Below are 22,114 nucleotides of genomic sequence, written 5' to 3' on the forward strand. Positions count from 1 at the left end.
GTCGCGTTCTGCCGCTTTTAGCGCTCCAAAACACGCACATCTACATACTCTTTGCTAATACAATGCCTAGCCGTAAAATACTGTAGTCGTCAGCATGAAGTATAGTGTTAGTAGAGGAAAGGTATTCAGGAAGGTCACTGGGCACGTGGAATACGACGGTGACGTCATTATTGAAACTAGGACCACTCGACTGTCGATGCGAACCTTTCGTGAGAAAGAACCATGAATTCAACAACGAATGCGTATAGCCAGTCAGACAAGTAACTGCGCATAAAAGACAAGACGAGGCGCGAATTGCAAGTTTCTTTTTTTTTTTTACGGAAGATGATGCATTACAGGGGAGCGGTTTTGTCTAATTTAAGTTAGCCTTGAAATACACCTGAATTAAGCATAAAGATTGTAAGGCCGCTTGTTTTAATCATAAAGTTTATATCCTCGTGAGACCCCGCGTACATTGTAATGTACATTCGTATTTTAAAGAAATCTTTAAAAACGCATCATTCCTGCGGCCTAAGTGCCACTGGAATACAGAGAGCAAACCGATTCACTGCGCTCCGACGTAGTAAGCTTTTCAACTAGTGTCAAACGATAGGGAAGCTCTGAGCTGATGCATTCTCTCCTGCATTCTCTCCTGCCAGAGAACTTTGCTACATCTTTATACGTGTGAGCCCAGAGGCCGGCCGTAGAAAGCATGGAGAAAACTTATAAGGGAAGAACTGAGGGATCTACGGCTGCCATATTTCCTGTATATATTCACGGAACAACCAAGACTTCACATATGTATTTAGATTAGCGCTGACAGATCAAACTTTTGCTCGGGTATTTCGTGGATGTAGCCAAGTGCAAGGGGAAATAACACGAGATGTGAGTTTTATCTTAGATGGGTATTTTATATCTGGGGGAAGCAGACTTCCGATTCGAAAATGCTACTAATGGCGGTTTGAACTACGCTGGATCTAAAGAACGGAGGTAAAAGGACTAGGGTGATTTGACAGAAGTTTCAGTAGAATGCTAGTTAACGCTCTGCTAGTTAATTCGAGTGAATGCTAGTTAACTGTGTACAAAGCGAACTCGCAACTTTTTCTGAGAGTAAGATGCATCTAGCACTGATTTCTTTGTTTCAGGTGAATTTCGCATACACCATCTCGCAGATAAGGTGCTTTTTTTGCGCTGTGCAGCGAACACGGTAAATAATATTTCGCGAAACAGAGAGAGATGTCGTCCGCCAATTTTTGTGCAGACATATTTTGCCAGCAGTAGTATCATGTTGTTTTTTCCGCTACTTCAAGCGTAATGTGCACCTTCTGAATAAAAATTATTTCCATTTTCCTTCGGGTGTTTACAACCGATAAGTAGCGGCATTTCGATGCGGGCTATTTTCATCAATTATGACACTTTTTTACAATATCTTGCACATCCCTGGAAAAAAAATCAACCGCTAGTATTTTGCGCGGGAAAACTAACAAATTTTCTTTCTTGAGGCCCGAATATACTATTTAGGCCAAAAATTATTCCATTTCGATGGGAATCAAAAATGGTGTCTCAAAGGGCATGTGAGCACCCTTTTCGGAAGAAGCATTTGTTTAATTTGTTATCATTGTCAGCCCCGTTATTCAGTGCGTAAGAACCAGTGTTATTCTCGACTGCGTCTTGTCTTGATAACGCCTGGTGGTCGAATATCTTATTAAGTTTCGAAGTTTCACGTGTATCACTGTCACAATATTTTTTTGTTCTTTTGAGGTAATGTTGTTGATGCTGCTTCAAAGCCGAAGTCAGCACATTTGAGTGAACTTTATAGCGAAGTTTTAGGGGAAGGCTAAATGTCTGAAGTTTCAACTTTTTAAAAAGGTTTTGGCCCATTTACTGCATTTTTCTGTATACAGATCGCACTCAGTGTGCAGTCTGCAGGGCTCAATGTTGCTGAGAAGAAAATCTTTTACTAGATTTTTGGCGCCCGGTACATAGCCTTGTACAGGACTCAGTCGTGCAACGCCCGCATAAAAATATATGTTCGCACACTGCAACTATCACAAACCTTCTTAATAGAATAAGCGCTATGAATGTCATCTAGGCCCTATTAAAAAAAACTGTATAATCTATCACTATAGATAGTCCACGATGGCCAAAGTTCCAACTTTTGAATTTGTATAGTCTGCGGACTTTATGCCGGAAATTACGGTACATCAAATGTACCATACGTTTCGGCGTAAATTCTATCAGATGCGAAAATGGAACAGGCAGGAGCCAGGAGAGTTACGCTTGAGTAAGCTCAGCTGCGTGGCAGGAGATGAGACTCGAGCTGGCATAGGGCTTCTGCTGCACCGATTCTTACTTCGCTAAGCGGGCGTACCTTTTTTTTTATTTTGCGTATAGTTAGAAGTGTTTTAGTGGCGTCCGGCTAAACCTGACCAGCCGACCTTCCGAGGCCGACGACATCTGGCAGCTAGTAGCAAAAGGAAGAGGGACCCAAGGTACCTATGCCAGTAATAGGAGGTCGGAGACAAGGGAGGTCGTAGTAGTCCCGAAAAGAGACAACTTTAATTTCGACCGGTTTCGGCTGAGCTGCCGAAGCGATTGGCGCGCTAGGCGCGCGACAGCACGGCGCAGAAAACAAAGAAATGGAAATGAAAACCGGTAGTGGGAAAACGATTGCTCGGCGTTCGCCTTTTGTCGAAAAGAAAACGAGAGAGACAAAAATTTGTCGGTGGCTCCACCTATCGGCACACCTTGTAGGCTGCTTGCGAGTGTTTGCATCAAGCTGCGAGGGCGAAATGCGTTTGCAGGTGTGAGGAGAGGAAGGAGAGGGGCGCGCCGTCAGTCGCGAGCCCCGTGAACCATGGAGGAAGGGAAGGACTGCCGTAAACAGACAGGCGTGCAAGACGCGACCGACGAGACTCCGCCGAGAGCCCCAGTCGTCCGACCCTCCGCATCTGTTCGCCACTCCGGAAGATGGCGCGCGTCCAAGAGCGTCCGCCGGCTGCCGCCGCTGGCTCTTCGTTGTCGGATGCCTCCTGTTGCTCTCAGCCTCGCTGACTGACTTCCCTCCTCGCTGGACCGATTCCTGATGCGGAACGACGAAGCCCGGAGGGGGAGCGGCGCGCGCGCACGAGCGATCATCATCTGCCCCTGCGGGGCGCCAGACAACGGGATACTGCTTCGGCGGCCCCTCGCCCCTTGACATCAGTGGACCGTCGGGCACCGGCGCTGGCTTATCTGCACGAGCCGAGCAACACCGGCAGTCCGTTAGCCATGCACCACTGCTGCCAGCGCACTCGACTCGCGCTGTCGTCGTCGAAGTTGCTTTGGAGAATCTGTGCCTGCGAACTGGCCGGCCATGCACGGAGTCGGAAGCTCTTCCTATAGATGACATCGAACTGTCCTTGCGCAAGATCAGCATCAGCCGGCTTAATTTAATTTTCCCATTGTGTATGACTAACTGAACTGCACGTGTTATTCTTTCGGATCGATTGCTTTGCCCGAAATGTCAAGAGTTAAGAAACTGGAGATGTCAACGACGGCTTCGATTCTGCTTCTCATCGCCGTTACCGTCACTTCAGTGGTGAGTTTACCATAGCTTTATCTATGCAGAATCTCATGCTTACTCTGGCCGGACATTGCTTTGATGAATCTCGGAAGCGTGGTTGTGGACTGTTGATCTAATTTTTAGAACGCACAACTGTTCACTATTCCATCTACCTGTGCTCATGTTATCACCGCTTTGATGCGCGTGAAGTTTTCTGTTTGTTTTAGCCACGCAATGAAGTGAAGGATTCTGATTAGTTCTTTTTTGAACAGAGTGCACGTTTGAACAAAAGCGTGACTTCTAGACAAGGCAAATTCGTGCAATGCTATCATCAAAACTTCTCCCCAGCCCAGTTCCTCTGCACTGGCGCCAGTAGCAAGACTAGCGTGTTTACAGCATGGCACCCGTTCTGGTCTAGTACCCTCCTCGCCGTCACATTGGTCGCTTCACCATATTCATCATCACCGAAGGCTCTAAAACGCAAGACGAAAGCCTCATTCCATCCTAACCAACTTCTCCGTATGCATCCATAGGTTGTCTGCAAATAACGTTCTGAGCTTCACTGGTTCTTCACGCTCATTTTGTATAAACACGTCTGTTCCATTTCCTCGTTCAAAACTCACAAGCTGATTCGATGAAACGACCGTCCTTTCACTTGGAAGCTCAAAGGTGTGTGCGGTGGCAGTCCCGACTCGATCCTCGATTCCATTGTAGTTTCGGCTCCAATACCAACATAGCATTTACCGCGTTTAGTTCTCTGCTTGTAGGTCTATATTTCATTCAGGGGTTTTGGGATTTGTGGTGCTCAGCACATGGGCTGTTTTCGGCCCACAGCGAGGCTCAGCAAAAACTAATACAGGCGGACAGTAACAAGAAATATTAAGCGCTGTATATGTGGGCGAAAGCGCTCTCCGAACAAGGCACGGACAGAAAGGTCTGGACTCAACCGTGACCACCTTGAGGACAGTTTCTTTTCCATTGATGACAACACCCGTTGATATTTTGGAATATTCTGCTCCTTTTATTACTCTGCGTATCGAAAAAAGAAAGCTTCCTAACAACGTGGAACTTGCCGAGTAAAACACAGCCCAAAGCTCCAGAACACAAGCAAAGACCAGACACGCAAGGCCCTGTACCTTCGTCTCGTCTTCGTGGTTGTCCCGGAGCTTTGCTCTGTGTTTTTAGTCGACGTGGTGTACCAACTAGCTGGATCTTACACTTTGTTCAGATAATGCTATCACAAGGAACAGTTTGTAGCACTTTCCCTCGATTGTTTTGGTGCCGGTGATGTTGAAAAACTTTTACAGCCAACGCCTCTAGTCCGGGGCAGTTTTCCCTCGGATTTCCTACTCTAGTACGCTTCAAAATTGAAAAGGCTTGCCCAAATTTGTGCGATTCAGTGTTGGCATTGTAGTCAGTTCCACTTGAGGTACCTTCGTACAGCGCCGCAGTGTATCTCATTCGTGGTTTAGGTGGACGACGCAATACATTTGGGCGACATTGCTTCGAAGGCGTGAGACTTGTGGACTTGACGGTATCTCATGGCTTGAGCACGTCGGTAATCAAGTAGGGCTAATTGGTCCTCGTTACTCAAGCGTTCCTTTTATGATCGAAGATGCTGAGAAAGTCTTGATAGTTGTAATCGATAGATTTGTGGCATAGCTTCTGGTAGTATTACATAGTCCCGTGGTATTTAAATTAACGGCTGACTCAATAGGAAATAGCTCGAGTGTACGGAAGTATGTGTGTGTGGCACCAACCACAATTTTGCTCTCTCCAAATAATTCGTTCAAAATATGTTGTCTAATATGAGAGCTCGCACTTAAGCGAACCGGCTCTTGGCCAATCCAAGCCTAAATCAGCGCGACGTATTCCTAACCCTCTATTCGCATTAAAGAAGGCCAAAAACGAGGCCTTGCCTTTTTTCATCATTGTCTAGTCGCAGAAAATCATGCACTAAAAACATAACGCGTTTTCTGCGAAGAACCAACACATGTGGCAATCAGCGAATAGCTATGCAGTGTGACTTTTATGGTGAGGACGCTGAGTAAAAGTAACATCTTTGCAAAGACTTCCTGTTTTTATATGTAACTCCTCTAGGCGCTCCTTGCGTCAACAGCTTAAGGTACTGCTATGGTAATTCACAGCAGCGACTGGTGCAGAGGAAAATAAAAATTACTCTCCCTTCCGAACTTCGTGATCCTTATCACTTGTCTACGCACATCCCTGCAATTTAGATGTTAATTGCCTGGCTTCTTGAAGAAACGAACAAAAGGCAAGCTGCTAATTGCCGAGCTTATAGCGAACTTATCAGACCGGACCGACGATTACTGAGTGATGGAATGTGGACGACTGAGCAAGCTTCAGTTAAAAAAAAGTTGGCCGTTTCGTAACCAATCATTTGATTTTCTATAGAGCTGGCTGAATCCGTTTCCTACAAATATCACGTTGTAAATGTAGCGTTTGCCCTGGCGCTTTCAGACCACTTTCTTTTCTACTCCTACTTTAATCTTTTTATGCGAAGCGTACTAGCCGCACAACCGAGCTCTTCCTTGCTGCGCCGCGCGCGGCCGCGTAGCTACCACTTGACCTACATCGGCGCACCACGTGATACGACGTCACAACAGCTGTGGAAGCTGGGGCTCAACTAGTGCGCTCGCTTGCGGACGCGCAGCCTCCACCGGCGGTATGCTTCGCATCCTAGGCTTAACCATAAGCTAAGCCAGGCCATTTTATAGCTTCTTTCTCAATATTATCTACGATTCGTCTTCTATAGTCGGATGCAAGTGAAGAACAAAGCAGCAGATGCTCCTCAACGAATTCCATCCAGCCAATGGTGTCGACCGGTTCTCATGACGCGGTTTTAATCCCCTTCAACTTGCTAGAGTGACGTCACAGGGAGTGGCATTTGAGGGAACATTAACTACAGCCTAATAGCATTAACTGTAGTTCAAAAAGCTACGCAATCGACAAGAACACTGCAACCATCCTTCACCACGAATCCACGTCCCCGACAGTACGCCGCTTTCCCTTTTCGAGTCCGCCTGAGGCCCGCGTGACTCCTCGATGCGAACATGACGTCGATCCAACTTCGCTTTTTTTCTCTTTCCCATTCGTGTTCTTCTCATCGGTCAAGCCTCCCTCTCTCGGTCAACACGAAGAGGCCTCATTAGCATACGGGGGCCCACGAGAGGAATACCTCCACCGCGTGACGCTCCTCTCGACTCGGCAGCAGTTCTGCTTCCTCCGGGAAGCAGAACTCAGTTGACCTCATCCTCCCGCTCACCCCGAGACGAGCGGGGCGTTAAACTCTCGATCGATCAACAGCGCTGTCAACGCGGTCTCGAAACGTCTATTCTCCCCACCACTCTCTCCCTTTCAGCTCTCCCGATACGGAGCAAAGCCCGCTGAAGAAATTGCCTCCGGAGTCCGCCTCACTTTGCTCTCGAGCCATCGACGAATGCTTGCCCTCTCGCTGGCCCCTCGCGTATCATTCCAGTCAACAAACGCACTCTACTCTCAGGCAACAAGAAGTCTGGCGAACCGGTGGCATATAAACCAGTATATGGTCATCCATAGCCAGTATATGGAATATAACACCTGTATCTTACCGGTACTCATCTATGGGGCAGAAACGTGGAGGCTAACGGAAAGGGTTCAGATTAAGTTAAGAACAACGCAGCCAGCTATGGAAAGGAAAATGAAACGTATGACGTTAAGAGACCGGAAGCGGGCGGAGTGGGTGAGGGAACAAACGCGGTTTAATGATATTCTAGTCGAAATCAAGAGGAAGAAATGGGCTTGGGCAGAGCATGTAATGCGAAGGCAAAATAACCTCTGGTCCTTAAAGGTGCAATGAAGAGGAATCTGAACTCGTCTTTTTGCCGCGGGAACTCAACTACACGTTCCGAGCACTCTTAGAAACTTCGATTTATTGCCCTGTGTGACCGATTTTCCTAATTAAATCGGATTAACGTCCGGCTCCCGCCTTTTTTTTTTTCATTCTCCCCGTACGGTGGGCGGAGTCGGCCAACGCTTGGAGTGAGCACTGCACGGGCCTCAATTTGAGGCCCAAGCCCGAGCCCGGCCCAGGCCCGCTAAATTACCGCTCTAGAGAGCCCGGCCCGGCCCGTGAAACCCCGGGGAATGATTTTAATCAGTTATATTTTGCCGCCCGCGAAGTATAAACATTAAAGCTGCCTAGCAAGCAGTAGGATGGCATTTTTTTTTAGTTATCGCGATCTCACAGGTTGAACTCATAGCCGAACTGGTCGCCTTTCGGCAGAAACGGAAAGCTAAAAGGCTTGAGTATTTCACAGTGTCTGTTTTGAAGACTATAAGCGTCCTAAACTAATATGTCCTTCCCGAATGCATTTCTAATAGTGTATAGGTATGTTTTGGGATGACGAACGTCAATGGCCAATTAAGACCGGTTAAATTTTACTCTTAATGGTGGAGCAGAAGATAACGCGCGAACAACGTGATAACTTACAGGGCAGAACACTTGTCACGTCAACCAGGCTGAAGAAGCAAGGAGGAATAGATGTGGTTTGGTGATGAGATTTACAAACTCTCGCGAGCTTTTGTGGCTATTCAATTTACGAGACGTTCCGGTCAGTTGATCAAAAAGAAAACCAAACGCTCTTTAGTTTGTGAATTTTCTCACATGAGAAAAATATAGCTATAAAATAAAAGCTATGTTTCGGGGGCTTAAGGGCCCAAGGGGAGGTAAGCTGTGAGAGGCACCGAAGCAGAGGGCTCCGTATCATTCCGACGACCCGGGTTTCTTCAACGAGCAATGATACTACAAAGTACATGGCTGTCATGCTCGCCGCCTAAATAGAAATGCTGCCGCCCAGGCTAGGAGCAAACCCTGGTTCCTCGGCTCAGTAATCAAGCGCCATGACCACTAAGCACCGCGGCGTGGAAATAAGGAAATAAATAAGTCAATGAATAAAGCTTAGTTTTTTTCTCAGCGCGTACTATAACCCATGGCTCATCCGTGTCGCTGCTCCTATGCCGCAGTTGTGTACTTCATTCTGCAATAGTGAATGAATAGTCGTACACCAGCCGTTTCTATACGGACCCAAGCCCGGCTCGGGTCCACAGCTTTAAGCCCGAGCCCGGCCTGGGCCCGCAACTTCAGGCCCGGGCCCGGCCCAGGCCCGGCAAAACAGATCATGTCCCAGCCCGGCCCGCGGGCCGGGTTATGCCAGGGCTTTCGGGCCGGCCCGAGCCCGTGCAGTGCACTAGCTTGGAGTTCCTTTCAGCCAACTCCGTGGAGGCTTGCCGCTCTGCCATCGGCGGAGTAATACGTAATAATCCGTAGCAGCAAATAGACCGCGCGTATTTTTATTTCTGCAGGCTTATTTTGCGGCTATATTACCTCCGAGTGAAACTATTTATTCACGGAAACCTAAAAAACAAAATAAAGCGAAAGCAAAGCCTCCACGGAGCTGGCTGAAAGGCACTCCACGCATTGGTCAACTCCGCCCACCGTACGGGGAGAATTGAAAGGAAAAGGCGGGAGCCGGACGTTAATCCGATTTAATTAGTGAAATCGGCCACACAGGGCCATAAGTCGAAGTTTCTAAGAATGCTCGGAACGTGCAGATCGAGTTCCCGCGGCTAAAAGACGAGTTCAGATTCCTCTTCACTGCACTTTTAAGGGTCCAAGAGAAGGCAATTGAGCGTAGCAGGCGACGCCGGAAACTTAAGTGGGGGGATGAGATTAAGAAGTTGGCGGTGATACGGTGGCCACAGCTGGCAAAGGACAGGGTTAATTGGAGAGACATGGGAAAGGCCTTAGCCTTGCAGCGGGCGTAGTCAGGCTGATGATGATGGCCATCCACGTCGCGGAGGTTGTAACCCCGGCCGGATGCAAAATGGATGCGCGTTTTCGCTCTTTCGCCTCTTATCCTTATCTGCACGCTTTGCACAGCCTTTGGCGCTCAAGCACCTTTCCTGGAGTCCCAAGTGAAGTTTGCTGACCCTCAGGCGAAGAGGCGGGAAACAAAGTGGGGAGAAAACGAAAACATCCGCGCAGCCGCCTCTTCGGGGAGTATATAGCGCTGGAGCAGCAGGCGGCCTGTTGCTTCTGTCCCGTCGTGGGCGTCTTTGAGATTAGATAGCGTATGCAGCTCGGTAAACGCGCTCCTTTTCATTCAGGTCCGTGTGAAGTGGCAGCTGTGACGCACCGTCTTGGTTTGCTGTGCACGTCTACGGCCTGCGCCGTTTTTGAAGAACAACAAGTTATTTCCTCTTGAGCCACGTTTGAAACTGGTGTTCTGGTCTGCGGGTTTTCTCTCAGCGTTTTCCATCAGAATGCTGGCAATAATGGATAAAATTTTGGCAATAATAGCGTACGAGGTTTCACATTTCTTCGTTTGTTCTTTCGAGTAAACCCTTGCATGTGTTCGTTGTCTCTATGCATTAAATAACAGGTTGCCTTAATTGTTAGAATTTCGCAAACACTTTGCTAACAGGCTTTTTGTTAGAGAGATTTTGCGATCCAAAGCCACATTAGGGCGTACTTATACTGTACATGTTGCTACATGTGCCCTCTATGCTTATTAACAGACCCGTCATTGTAATATAACCTCGTGTAAAGAGCAACCATCGTTTGCCTACCTGTAACTCGCATTCGCTAAGTTGTTAAGACGGCTCAAAGCTCGGACAAAATCCTCGGGCAATGCCTCGAATAAAATAAACCAAAGGCCTATCCATTGGAAAGCTGGTTCCCTGTTCCACTCTCTCATTTTTTCCTTCTTTCTCCTTCCTTCTACATCAGGTACCTAGGTGAACATACTAATGCGTTACAAGTCCCCAAAGGCCTTAACAAAGGCACATCTCTGCTGCCTAACGGCTCTATATGCGTGACTGATTACTACGCGTTTTGCGGAGAGGCAGCGTGCGGCAGGTGCCATGATTGTCGAGAGTTCCTCGGCTAGGAAGTCCAGAATATTAAATGCTACAGCTGTCTACTGTGGTGATGGTATGGCATTCTCGAGCCTGTTTGTGCGTGCCAGATCTCCCACACGCAGCATTTCCCCTTATAGCCGAGATGCTACCTTTGGCTTCCTCATGCCCAAACATTCTGGACAAAAGCATTCTTGAGAGGGAAACTGTTTATGAGCGCAATTTTTTTTTTTCATATAATGTAAGATTTCACTATAAAACTCAATATATCCGCAGACCACCCGACAGCAGTCTTGTATTTTTTTTTTTCTATTAACGGTCTTTCTACCCTCAATTCTTTCTATAGTGTGCTCGTATGCGACCTGCCACCGTTGTATGTATGTGTTTATCTTATTTATTATTTTGTAATGGCTCTTGGATGCGCCACAGGCATTTTCAAGCTATTTTCTTTAGCTTTTGGCCTGTGGCTCATTCTAAAGAATGTGCACATTTGTGAAATAAAGTTTCGATTCAATTCAATTCAATTCAAAAGCGTTCCCCATTGGTTTTCTATGGCAGTCTTATCTGTTCCATGCGATCGATGGAAACACTTTAAAGGTGCACTGAAGACGAATCTGAACTCGTCTTTTTGCCGCGGGAACTCAATCTGCACGTTCCGAGCATTCTTAGAAGCTTCGATTTATTGCCCTGTGTGGCCGATTTCCGCAATTAAATCAAATTAACGCCCGGCTCACGCCTTTTTTTTTTTTTTTTTTGAATTCTGCCTCGTACGGTGGGCGGAGTCGACCAACGCGGGGAGTTGCTTTCACCCAGTCCTGTGGCGGCTTGCCGCTCTGCCATCGGCGGAGTAATACGTAGTAGTCCGTAGAAGCAAATAGTCCGCGCGTATTTTTATTTCAGCGGGCTTATGTTGCAGTTATATTATATGCAAATGAAACTATTTATTCACGGAAACCTAAAAAACAAAATGAAGCGAAAGCAAAGCCTCCACGGAGCTAGCTGAAAGGCACTACCCGCGTTGGTCGACTCCGCCCACCGTACGAGGCAGAATTATAAAAAAAAAGGCGGGAGCCGGGCGTTAATTCGATTTAATCAGGGAAATCGGCCACACAGGGCAATAAGTCGCAGTTTCTAAGAATGCTAGGAACGTGTAGATCGAGTTCGCGCGGAAAAAAGACGAGTTCAGATTCCTCTTCAGTGCACCTTTAAAAGAAAGATTTTGCTACATGTCGGCAGAATGGACCATTATACCTTCAATATTTCTATACAGTGCCTTACGCTTTTTCAATTTACAATTTTTTTTTTCTCCGAGAATGTTGGACATGTCGCTTTCTTTGTTTTAACTCCACTTTCGAGCATTCTACGTAAGTATGTGCACTGCGTGTTCCTAAATGTCCTTGCTAAGACGGAAGCGTCCTCCTTGTAACGAGGGCACCTTGGAAACTCGCGCGAGCCGGTTCGCATCCCTTTTTGTTCTCACGGAAGCAGCGATAAAGAGAGACGGTGTCTTTCGCACGTGAGCTCGCCTTGGAATGCGCACAGTGTCTTCCTGCCTCGAGTGCTTTCCTTTTCCTCCGTCTCATTTTTATCGGACGCTGTACCGGCCCTTCGCAGTAACTGTCCTTGGGCGGCTGCCAGGCTAAAGAAAGTGTTACTGCTGCCGTAGGCAAAGTGCAGAAAAACATCGCCGAGCCATATCTCCGACCTCCTACCGCGTCACAGCGTGCTCTGCTGTGCCCCATGCAGTGCTCTACATTGCACTTGGCGCACTATCGGATGCGTGGCCGGCTAATAAACAGCCACTTCTGAGCCGTCAACGGCGGGTTTAGCGACGTTCGCTTTATCGTCTCGCTTCATTCCAGTGTCAGGCAGGCCGGCCGTTACCACGGGTCTCGAAAGGGTCGGGTCAGGCTCGCGCGTAACCCTTTTACTACCACGAGGCTTACGTCGTCATGTTCTGTCACGTGCGAGAGCGCCCATATTTCATCGCGTCGTGCATGCAGCTAGGCTAAATAAAAGGCGAGGCAAGATGTCACAAACCTGAAAGTGTGCACCTAAATTGCAGTGGAGACGCGCTCCGAAATATCAAGGAAATTGTAGAGAAAAGTCAGATTCAGGCTTCAAACGCGCCGTCTTCAGTGAATGCAACCAATCCTTGCTCAGGACACGTCGCTTAGGTGAAAAGTAACCTCAACCAAAACGTGACATTCGGTAGATCCTCTAGCTATTGTAATATACTACACATCAAGAGTAGAGGGGGGCCCGGACGAATTGAAATTGAAAAGAGGACGCACGGTCGTGTGGATGTTGGAGAAGATATACATAAAAGTGTTGGCACGTGGATTAAAGGACGGCGTTTCTTTTTTTTTTTTTTTCATTTTAATAATAGGTGTTGCAAGAATAATTACACAAGTTGGTCATTGCATTGAACCGCAAGGCGTAAACAGTTATGCTGCATGCATAGGCAAAATGAAGGCTGACATATATGCCGATACGTTAATGGCTAACAGTAGCACGTAAAAATCAGCGATGATGCTCAGTGCTCATGGAACTTACGACCGTCGTTGAAAGAGAGCCACGTGGTTGCTCGGAAACTTTTCTGCGCGTCATATTATTCCGAGAAAGGTTGTCACTCAGATACAAAGGCGCATAATTTATGAAGACTATAAATAAAGCGGCGTGTCAAATTCATTGATACCACTCATCATTGTGGCTTCCTTTGAACTCGAAGGGCTTCTACTAATTGCTTCCATCAAAACTGTTGGCATGCCATCCTCTCTAAAGCAGCGAGCGATCAAGAGGCTGTCGTAGCCGTATACTGTACAGCGTCGACATTTGATGGGCCCAGCCCTGGCAACGTTTGAAATGCAGCGCCAGCTTTGCCGCTGTATTTGCCCCACAGCAAGCCAGGAATGCAGCGATAAAACGGGAATCCCTCGAACTAAGAAATTAGTCCCTTCGACGAAAGGTGATTCAGGGCATCGTGAAAGTAAAGATCGTGAAGCACAGCTAAACTATGGCATGACAGAGTTTAACTCTTCTGCTTCCTTCTCTGCGTTTTGTTTTATTTATTTATTTGTTCAGTGAGTTTGTATCAGTCTCCTTATTTTTTTTCTTGGGCGGGGGGGGGGGGGGGGGGGGCTGTCCAGTGACTTTGACCCTTCAGTTATACTAACTGTTGAATTTTTCGATGGAATCAGTACATTTTTTATTCGACATTGACCTTTAATTCGCGCTTTTCAGAGACAGAAAAAACCATAGCGAGAAATAGATAGTAATAGCACAAGATTTCATTGTACAACCGTAGGAAACCACTACGCTTGAGCGACACGCATACATAAACGCAGCGCAACCCTCAGAGTCCGAAATTGAGGATCCAACAGCAATGCTGCTCCAGGTTCCAAAAATTCCTTATGTCAAGGTCACGTCGGCAGTGACCAATGAAAACTAAACAACAATTTTTTCGAACATGAATTTCTTAGGGGCACATCTGCTTTCTTCGTTTAACTCGCCTGTTATGTCACCCACCTGGCTCGTTTCAGGTTACTAACGTTTTCGAATTCTGCTCGGGTCTTGATTTTCTGCAGTAACCCATTATTCCTCTACGGTGCGGCAGCCTGCGGCTGCCATGTTTTATTTTAATTTAAAACCGAATCTTTTAGGAATCGACTAGTGATAGAACCGAACCAAATGTGAATCGATTACTTTGATCAGTTTTTTATACTTGTGCAAATACTCGTCCAAAACGAATAATCGTGAAAAACAGCGAAGCGCCCTGTGGTAGGGCGCTATAATTTAAGGAGATATAGCCATGGCTGTCAAAGGACGCAACACTGTTGGGGAGGAGGGATAACCGCAAACTTGACAGGACTGAAGATCGAGAAGAGGACAGGACGAGCGGTAACTAGCAACTGAAGTTTATTGAAAAAAGACATGTTGCAGCAAAGGTTGCATCTGCGCATAGCGTACGGGAACTAAGATAGTGACAGCTGCGACAGCACTTCCGCTCCTTGAAACCTGATAATGGCGCAAATCTGCCGAGACACTGCAGGGAATGCGATGGCTGCTACCCACAGTTCAACAAAGCCACCATCATCGGAAGGGGCCGGTCGAGGCTCGAAAGGGAGATTTTAGAAGCGGCACACATGCGCAAACTTGGGCTTGATATGTGTGTGAGTGAGCCTTCCGTGGCGCTTTTAGATAGAGACCCGGTTTTTGTTAAACCTGTGACGGGCATTTCTTTGTTTTTTGTTCGTTTCTTGTTCGTTTCGATGTATATCATCAATTATCTTGTGTGTTCCACGTGTCACTATCTTAGTTCCCGTACGCTATGCGCAGATGCAACCTTTGCTGCAACATGTCTTTTTTCAATAAACTTCAGTTGCTAGTTACCGCTCGTCCTGTCCTCTTCTCGATCTTCAGTCCTGTCAAGTTTGCGGTTATCCCTCCTCCCCAACATCATTATATTAGCTATATGGCCGTTATGCTGCTGATATGACACGACAGCGAATAGTGTAACGCCACATCTCAGCAGATGACAGCGGTGAGAGGTGTGTATGAGCCATGACATCCAAGATCAGGAATCACAGCAAGGTTTGTTGAACATGAGCCGTGCCGGGTCTCTCAATATTTGAGGCGATGTTTAAGCATTATGAAATCTGCGACTCCAATGGACCGCTTCACGGCCTTGGAACTCTCCGTCCCACGCTCACTGATCTCGGCAGCATGCTGTGCGGCATCGATGTGGGTCCTGTTTTTGGAACAGTCGCCGAAGAAAACCCCAGCGTGCCTTATTCGAAATTCGTGCCAAATATTGCAAATCCTTCCGAAAACTTGAGAACATATTCAATTCGTTTGGAATAATTCTTGGAATATTCGATAATGATTATGAATTTTTATGGCGCAATGGCATCTTTTGCCAAAGGTGAGGTCAAAGACCCATTTCCCAAGCATTTCACCCTGAATAAGCCAAGCACCAGACCAGGGGAAAGTTTCAAATATACGCACATAAGACACGAGGTGTGCCCGAATGATCATCATCATGCATTGATGATCTGGTGTTACCCGTCGATATGGGCTTTTCTGGATCCTATACATCTCACTCTGACCTACTGCTGTCGTTTGACGACCTCTGACCAGACTCCACTCTTCTTTTAAAACCAACCGATATTTCCTTTTTCGGAGGCTGGCCTCCTTCATAGAGAGATTTATTTTATTTATTTTATTTATTTATACATACTGCAGCCCTATTGGGCTATTGCAGGGGTGGGTGTGAACAACAGTTTAGGAAAACATGGAGCACAACAATGGCAAACATCCGAAACAGTATGAGTGAAAACAAGAAAAACGAAAAAACTATTCAATAGCCGCTAAAAACAGCTCTAAAGGAAGAGAGCGAGTAGAACCGGGTAAACAATTCCAATATTCGATTGCACGCGGAAAAAAACTGTATTTAAAGGTGTCTGAAATCTTGTCCGCCGTTGATAAGACCACAAACAAGACCACAAGGCGCCTCAAAATACTCAATCTTCATCTTTTGCGCAAGGCGTACCTTTACGAAGCGGTCCGCAAGATAAGAGGCCTCGGCGCCGTGCATCTAGGAGGCAGGTAGGCGTGCGCACGCCAGTTCTCTCTCCCTCTCTCATTCCTTCCTTTCATCCCTTCGCTGTTAGCTCTTTCGAAACCTGTTTACAGTGTTCTGCAAAAGCGAAAATAAAGGCTGACCGGCTGTGCTCGATTGTCTGGTTCGTTATCTGCCGCGGCACTCACGTTGAGCCGGCTTATTCCTTTCGAGTTCGCCCTATAAGGGTCTCCAGGCAGCGTTATCTGATATGCGGCTTGACTGCATATGGCACAACGTGCCCGGGATTCTCTCACCGGTCCGTCTGTCATTCTAATTTTGTGCAAGGTTATCACTCGCCTAGCTTTTTATCTTTTTATTTCCTTTTTTTTTGGGGGGGGGGGGGCGGGGGGGGGGGTTAGGTTTGGGGCCTTCCAGTAAAGCTCTCTGCTCAGATAGCGTCCAGCCTTCTCTATGAGAGACCGAAGTGGCGCAGTTGGCGAGAGCTCTATCGAAGAGCTTTGCGGGGACTCTTAACCTTTGGTTTACAAGCTTTACAGACTCGCTGGCGTCCTGCTTGTCTTTACGGCGGCGTATGCTGCGGTTCGGGACTGCTTTGCGGTGATGTTCTCAGGCCCACGAGAAAGATAGGATGGTGGCCAGATGGCAGCTGTGTGGCCTTGTCATCTTGAAGAGCCGACGTAACAGCGATGTGCACTGAGGGCATCGTGCCAATGGTAAAGTCGCGTCTTGTGGTCGGTCACCAGCAGTCACGGGTTGAGTAGCAAAAAAAAAAACAGCATTGAGGTTCTCTTCACTCCCACATATACTAAGGGAGGTCGGAATGTTGCTCTTGAACTAGAAGGTATGTAGAATCGGGTGTACTGGGACATATAAAACAACAGCTCTAGAAAGCATAACTTCCTCGAGATTGAGACAGCTCGAGACCGCTCCCGGCACGGGTTGCTTTTTGCACCTTTTTGTAAGGCTCCTGGTCTGGCTCAGAAATGTAGGACTTAAGGATTTCAATGCTCTTGTTTCCAGCGGGCCCCTCTTGGGTCAGAGCGTCGCTAACACCGCAGCGTATTTTTTTGTTGTTGTTGTTGCTCGAGAATGGCAGTCTCATCCAGCGTCAGAGGAGATTCAGAAAGACGTAAATGTCGAAGAACAAACGGTAACGCATCGCCTCTCAGTCGCACCGTTTCTGCTATCTTCATATCTTGTGTACACAACACACGCCAGGCTAGAGAAAATCGCTCCCTTGTATCGTCGATGCGCCAACTCTGACTTATATACAGGAGTGGTTGCATAAGATTTAACGTCCCATTCCCCTCTGCACGCGATATGTGGCGTTGGTAGGGATGCGTCGTCGCTTAGTTGGAGGCAATTTCTTACTAGTGTGCTCATGTTTTCATCACCAGCGCGAAACATTGCTGAAGGTGCGTGGGGTGGGCTCCACACACCGTCTTCCGCGTTTCCTTCCTCTGACTCACGCACTGAGAGACGTGTGCGCAGTAGTTGAGCTACATGTGAAGTTGGATTAATCAGCGTTTCTTTTCTTCTTATTTGAAATTTTAAGGCGCTCAGATTGCTGATGATCTTCCTGAATGCTCACATCATTTTCACCATAACATTGGTTCCGATACCACATTGCGCAATTTTTAGTGCTCGTAATACACACGAAACATCAAAAATCTTTGCAGGCGTCAATTTCAGGAAGTTTTTCAGTTTTTGCGTACAAAATTTGCCTCATAAAAAAAAAAGAGCCATGACCTTGTGATTCTCCCCATTCAACTAAATATAGCCCCATTGCGGATGAAATGTCTTTGCTAAAGTATTATAGGATAAGCTGAATGCGCACTTTAAGAAGTACATGCACCAGAGGTTTTCACGGACGTTTTAAAGATAAATAGAATGGGAGTTCCAACCTGCAACACCTTCGGCGTCATGGCTGTAGAGTGTACAACAACCGTCTAGTCAGGAACCAGACTTCATCATCATCATCATCAGCCTCACTACACCCACTGCAGGGCAAAGGCCTCTCCCATGTCTCACCAATTAACCCTGTCCTTTGCCAGTTGCGGCCACTGTATCCCCGCAAACTTCTTAATCTCATCCGCCCACCTAACTCCGCCCCTGCTACGTTTGCCTTCTCTTGGAATCCACCCCGTTACCCTTAAGGACCAGCGGTTGTCTTGCTTTCGTATTACACGCCCTGCCCAAACCGTTTCTTCCTCTTGGTTTCGACTAGCATGTCATTAATCCGTGTTTGTTCCCTCACCCACTCTGCCCGCTTGCGGTTTCTTAACTTACACCTATCATTTTTATAATATAACCTTCGCAAGTAAAATCCGTTATGTTGTAATCGGCTCGCGTCCTTCATTTTTTCTTCAACAGTGAGTGGTTTGTAAGTTCGTGTGTATATTTATTTTTAAAGCTATTTTTAAACAGCCGTCAATGAACTGCAGGTGTCACACTAAGAGGGAACGTGGCAACGCATGGCCGCCGCACTTTGCAAAGCGCTGCGAGCGCTGCCGCCGACAGCCGGCGAGAATCGGGGGCGGCGCATGCGCAGTAAAGCACGGCGGACTGCTCTTTTCCGCTCATGCCTTTGGTGCCGGCCACTCTCACCGGCTATCGGCAGCAGCGCTTGACCAAGCGTAGCGGCCACGCGTTGCCGTGTTCCCTCTAAATATGACATACACTGTACATAGCCAAGATATCTTTGTACGAACTCTAAAGCTTTAACGCAGTACAGTTGGTTGCGCCATAGATATCAAGCGGAAAAGTGAAACGTTGCTGCCGAGCTATAACGGTGGGCAAGTCGGCCATGCATGTCGCCTCTGGACAGCAGCCCCAAAGAACGCTGCAAAGCGATTTTTATGTGGAGCCTCTGTGGCTGTTGTAGCGTTGCATTCCTTCTTCATTGTTTGTATATTTTCTTTGTCTAGGAGCAGGGATGTGGGAGGAGGGAGGGGTGGAGTTTTCGCGTTACTCCAAAATGCACATCCGGTAAGCGGGGCGTACATACATGTAAGAGCCTCATGTTCGCTCCACCGTGTACCGCCCGACGTTGCAAGTGGCACACTGCCTCCTGTCGGCGCCAGCGGGAGCCTGCACAGCGTCGTGCTCCGTGGAGCGTGAAAGAGCAGTTCGCGCCGATCCTCTCGGCGCTCCTTGGCCCCGCTGGAGCGCACTCGTAAAACGCGGCGGCCAGCGCGCTTGCAGAGAGACAACTATCACTTCGCGGGCTCAGTGATGACAAGAGTAGCTTTTGCTGTAGCCTTTACCCGCTGCTTCCTTTTGGATTCTTTCTTTCTTTCTCTCTTTCTTTCTTTCTTTCTTTCTTCCTTTCTTTCTTTCTTTCCTTCTTTCTTTCTTTCTTTCTTTCTTTCTTTCTTTCTTTCTTTCTTTCTTTCTTTCTTTCTTTCTTTGGGAGGCTGATTTGGATTCAGTCACGACACTCTGAGCTACGTCGTTGACAAGGCTCATTGCTAACTTTGTGTAGTCTGCAGCCTAGACAATTGAATAAAGTGTACGTGCACATGCTTCACGTGTCCATATAACTGCTTATCTGGGACAACGAAAGCCTTCTTAAGGTGCTTCATCTATAAGAGTACGAGATATATGATAAGAATTTCCGGACAGATACTAACTTCGTTTTGGAGAGTGCATATGCCATAAAAATGCCACAAGCATATAGTCACAAGCTGTATGTCAACAATACTTTTCAGACAAAAATTGACATTCTATAGGCTAGTCGGTGCATACTATTTTAGTGAGCTCGCCGTGCACGCATCTATGTCCGCACGGCGTTGAACACAGCGCAGCGAGATGTCATAGTGACGAAGGAAACTCGCTGCACATGCGACGCTGATGTTTATATTGTCCCCATGGCGTTGCAGTACGTCGTCCAGTAAATTAGCCTGTGCCTCCTCATACTCACTCCGAGTACTTGTAAGTTCCGAAGCATAAAATTCTCTCTGGACGACCTTACTGGGACACGGTGGCGTCAGAATCCCGCATTTGAAATCGTCGCAGTATTATCAAGTCCACTCTTGAGGGCCAAAATGCTTGACGTTGACCGCCCAGCATCACTGTACTTCGAGGCCTTTACGATAGTTTACTAAGGCTCATCATGGTACCGGGAGCCCAGAGGTTGCGGCTGCTAAACCGTACAGACTTTGCAAGCTGCTTATCATAGCGAGGCGGAATTCTAGAAAAACAATGCAACTTCGTTCAGATTTCAACTATATTTTCACTTATATTAATGCTCAGAATCAACTAGACCGCAACCAGGAAACGAGTTCTAACCTAAGCGAACCACCGATCAGCTTGTAACCCTCGTTAACCCAGTGTGCCTGCTGTTTCCGCGCTCGAACGCAGCACGCTGGCAGCCACCGGAGGCACGGCCACGGGCTGGGCTGCCGCCGATGTGCGCCTGGCACCGCAGTGCTGAGACCCTGCGGCCACGGTCTGGACACCGAGTGCTCGCCGTGCCGGCCGGGCCAGTTCCAGCCCCACCACTCGTACCGGCGCCACTGCCTGCCGTGCTCGCGCTGCGGCCGCGGACTGTTCGAGGCGCACGCGTGCACGCCCACCAGGGACGCCGTGTGCGACTCGTGCCACACGCTGGTGCCCGGACCGCACTCGGCCGACTTCTACGCCAAGTGCTCCAACGACACCATCTACGCCGTGTCGCCCACCTCATCCGAAGAAGAAGACGAGGAAGAGGACCTCTGGGAGGAAGGCGGCGAACCCGGAGGCGCGATGCTAGTCAAGGACGAGCTGACGCACATGAGACATGACGGTGAGCTTCCTTAACTCTTGTACAGAATATCTAATCACATACGCTGCTATCTCTCCTGATCTCTCCTGTGAGCATGAAATGAAATTTGTATTGTTTTCTTTTTTCTTTTTTTTTTAAGCGTTTAACGTCCCAAGGCGACTCGGGCTATGAGGGACGCCGTAGTGAAGGGCTCCGGAAATTTTGACCATCTGGGGTTCTTTAACGTGCACTGGCATCGCACAGTAAACGGGCCTCTAGAATTTCGCCTCCATCGAAATTTGGATGCCGCGGCCGGGATCGAACCCGCGTCTTTCGGGTCACCAGCCGAGTGCCATAACCACTGAGCCACCGCGGCGGCTGAAATGAAATTTATGTGTGTATTCTAGATTGAAATGTACCTCCTTATGCATTAATCTAGTAACGAGGGTAAATTTACGCGGGCTAATGGGTAGCCAACGCCAGTAGTAGCGACATATACTTTTCTGTCTTGATCGATTCGATGTCTTGTGCACGATACTTATCGCTACTTACCTTGAGAGCGTTCTTCGGAAATTGCATTGTAGTTTCAAACGCTTGATAACTTACAGGTTCTTTGGGGAGTTTTAGCTTTTGACTCGTTGCTGTCAACAGCTTTCTTTTGTTGTGCAGACAACAAAAGCAGAAACGTAACTAGTGTGGGCGCTGGCTAAGAGGGAGCAGGCTACTAAAGTTTTCGTTCGGACAGGTCTCCGGATAAATGAATACATGCAACTGCAACCGACTTTGGAGAATCGCTAAACATTCACAATCCTTGACCAAAGGGTTCACACCGACCGCCCGCCATGACGGATTTGCAGTCCCAGAACTTCAAGTTCTGGCTGTTCTTGCCTGTGGCCATGCATGTGACGTGTGCGCAAAGCATTATTTCAATCATGCCGTGAGCAAGAGTAGTACCCGTGGCGAAACATGGTATTTTAAGCTATTTTCATTGAGTTTCACATGTTGTTTCTTTGTCAAGAGCGCGCAGCCCACCGCAACGTCAAACTATTGGATCATCCTTCGTTGCAGCAGAGAAAATTCTCTATATCGGCTCACAACCTATTCACGCATCTTCAAGCATGTATTGCAGAGAAGTGCTCGATATTTACAGCTATGGGGGGCAAAAGGAGGAGAAAGTCAGCTTACGACCAGTGGCCGGGTTCAAGGCCATCCTCATCTCTCACGCTCGCAGTGAACAGGGCCTCCAACATTACAGGGCGTTTGAGTCAACCCATGTGCTCTTCTTGAATCTCCTGCACCAGCCCCTAATCAAATCGTCCAACGTCGAAGCCAAAGGCGTCTCAAG

The 22,114-nt window shown here is 47.7% G+C and overlaps 1 protein-coding gene across 2 annotated transcripts in view; it reads left to right on the forward strand.

Annotated features, from left to right (window-relative positions):
- Nucleotides 1–2,914: 2,914 nt before the first annotated feature.
- LOC149371488 (uncharacterized) overlaps nucleotides 2,915–22,114 on the forward strand; it is a 46,563-nt gene continuing 27,363 nt past the window's right edge. For both annotated transcript variants that reach the window (XM_089565720.1, XM_089565721.1), the window contains exons 1-2: nucleotides 2,915–3,559; nucleotides 20,388–20,811. In XM_089565720.1, the coding sequence (XP_089421846.1) occupies nucleotides 3,482–3,559; nucleotides 20,388–20,811 (502 nt within the window). In that variant the 5' untranslated portion in view covers nucleotides 2,915–3,481. The remainder of the gene's footprint in view (nucleotides 3,560–20,387; nucleotides 20,812–22,114) is intronic.

The sequence above is a fragment of the Amblyomma mixtum genome, chromosome 1, assembly GCF_055824585.1.
Source record: "Amblyomma mixtum isolate Tamu chromosome 1, ASM5582458v1, whole genome shotgun sequence".
Classification (NCBI taxonomy): Eukaryota; Metazoa; Arthropoda; class Arachnida; order Ixodida; family Ixodidae; genus Amblyomma; species Amblyomma mixtum.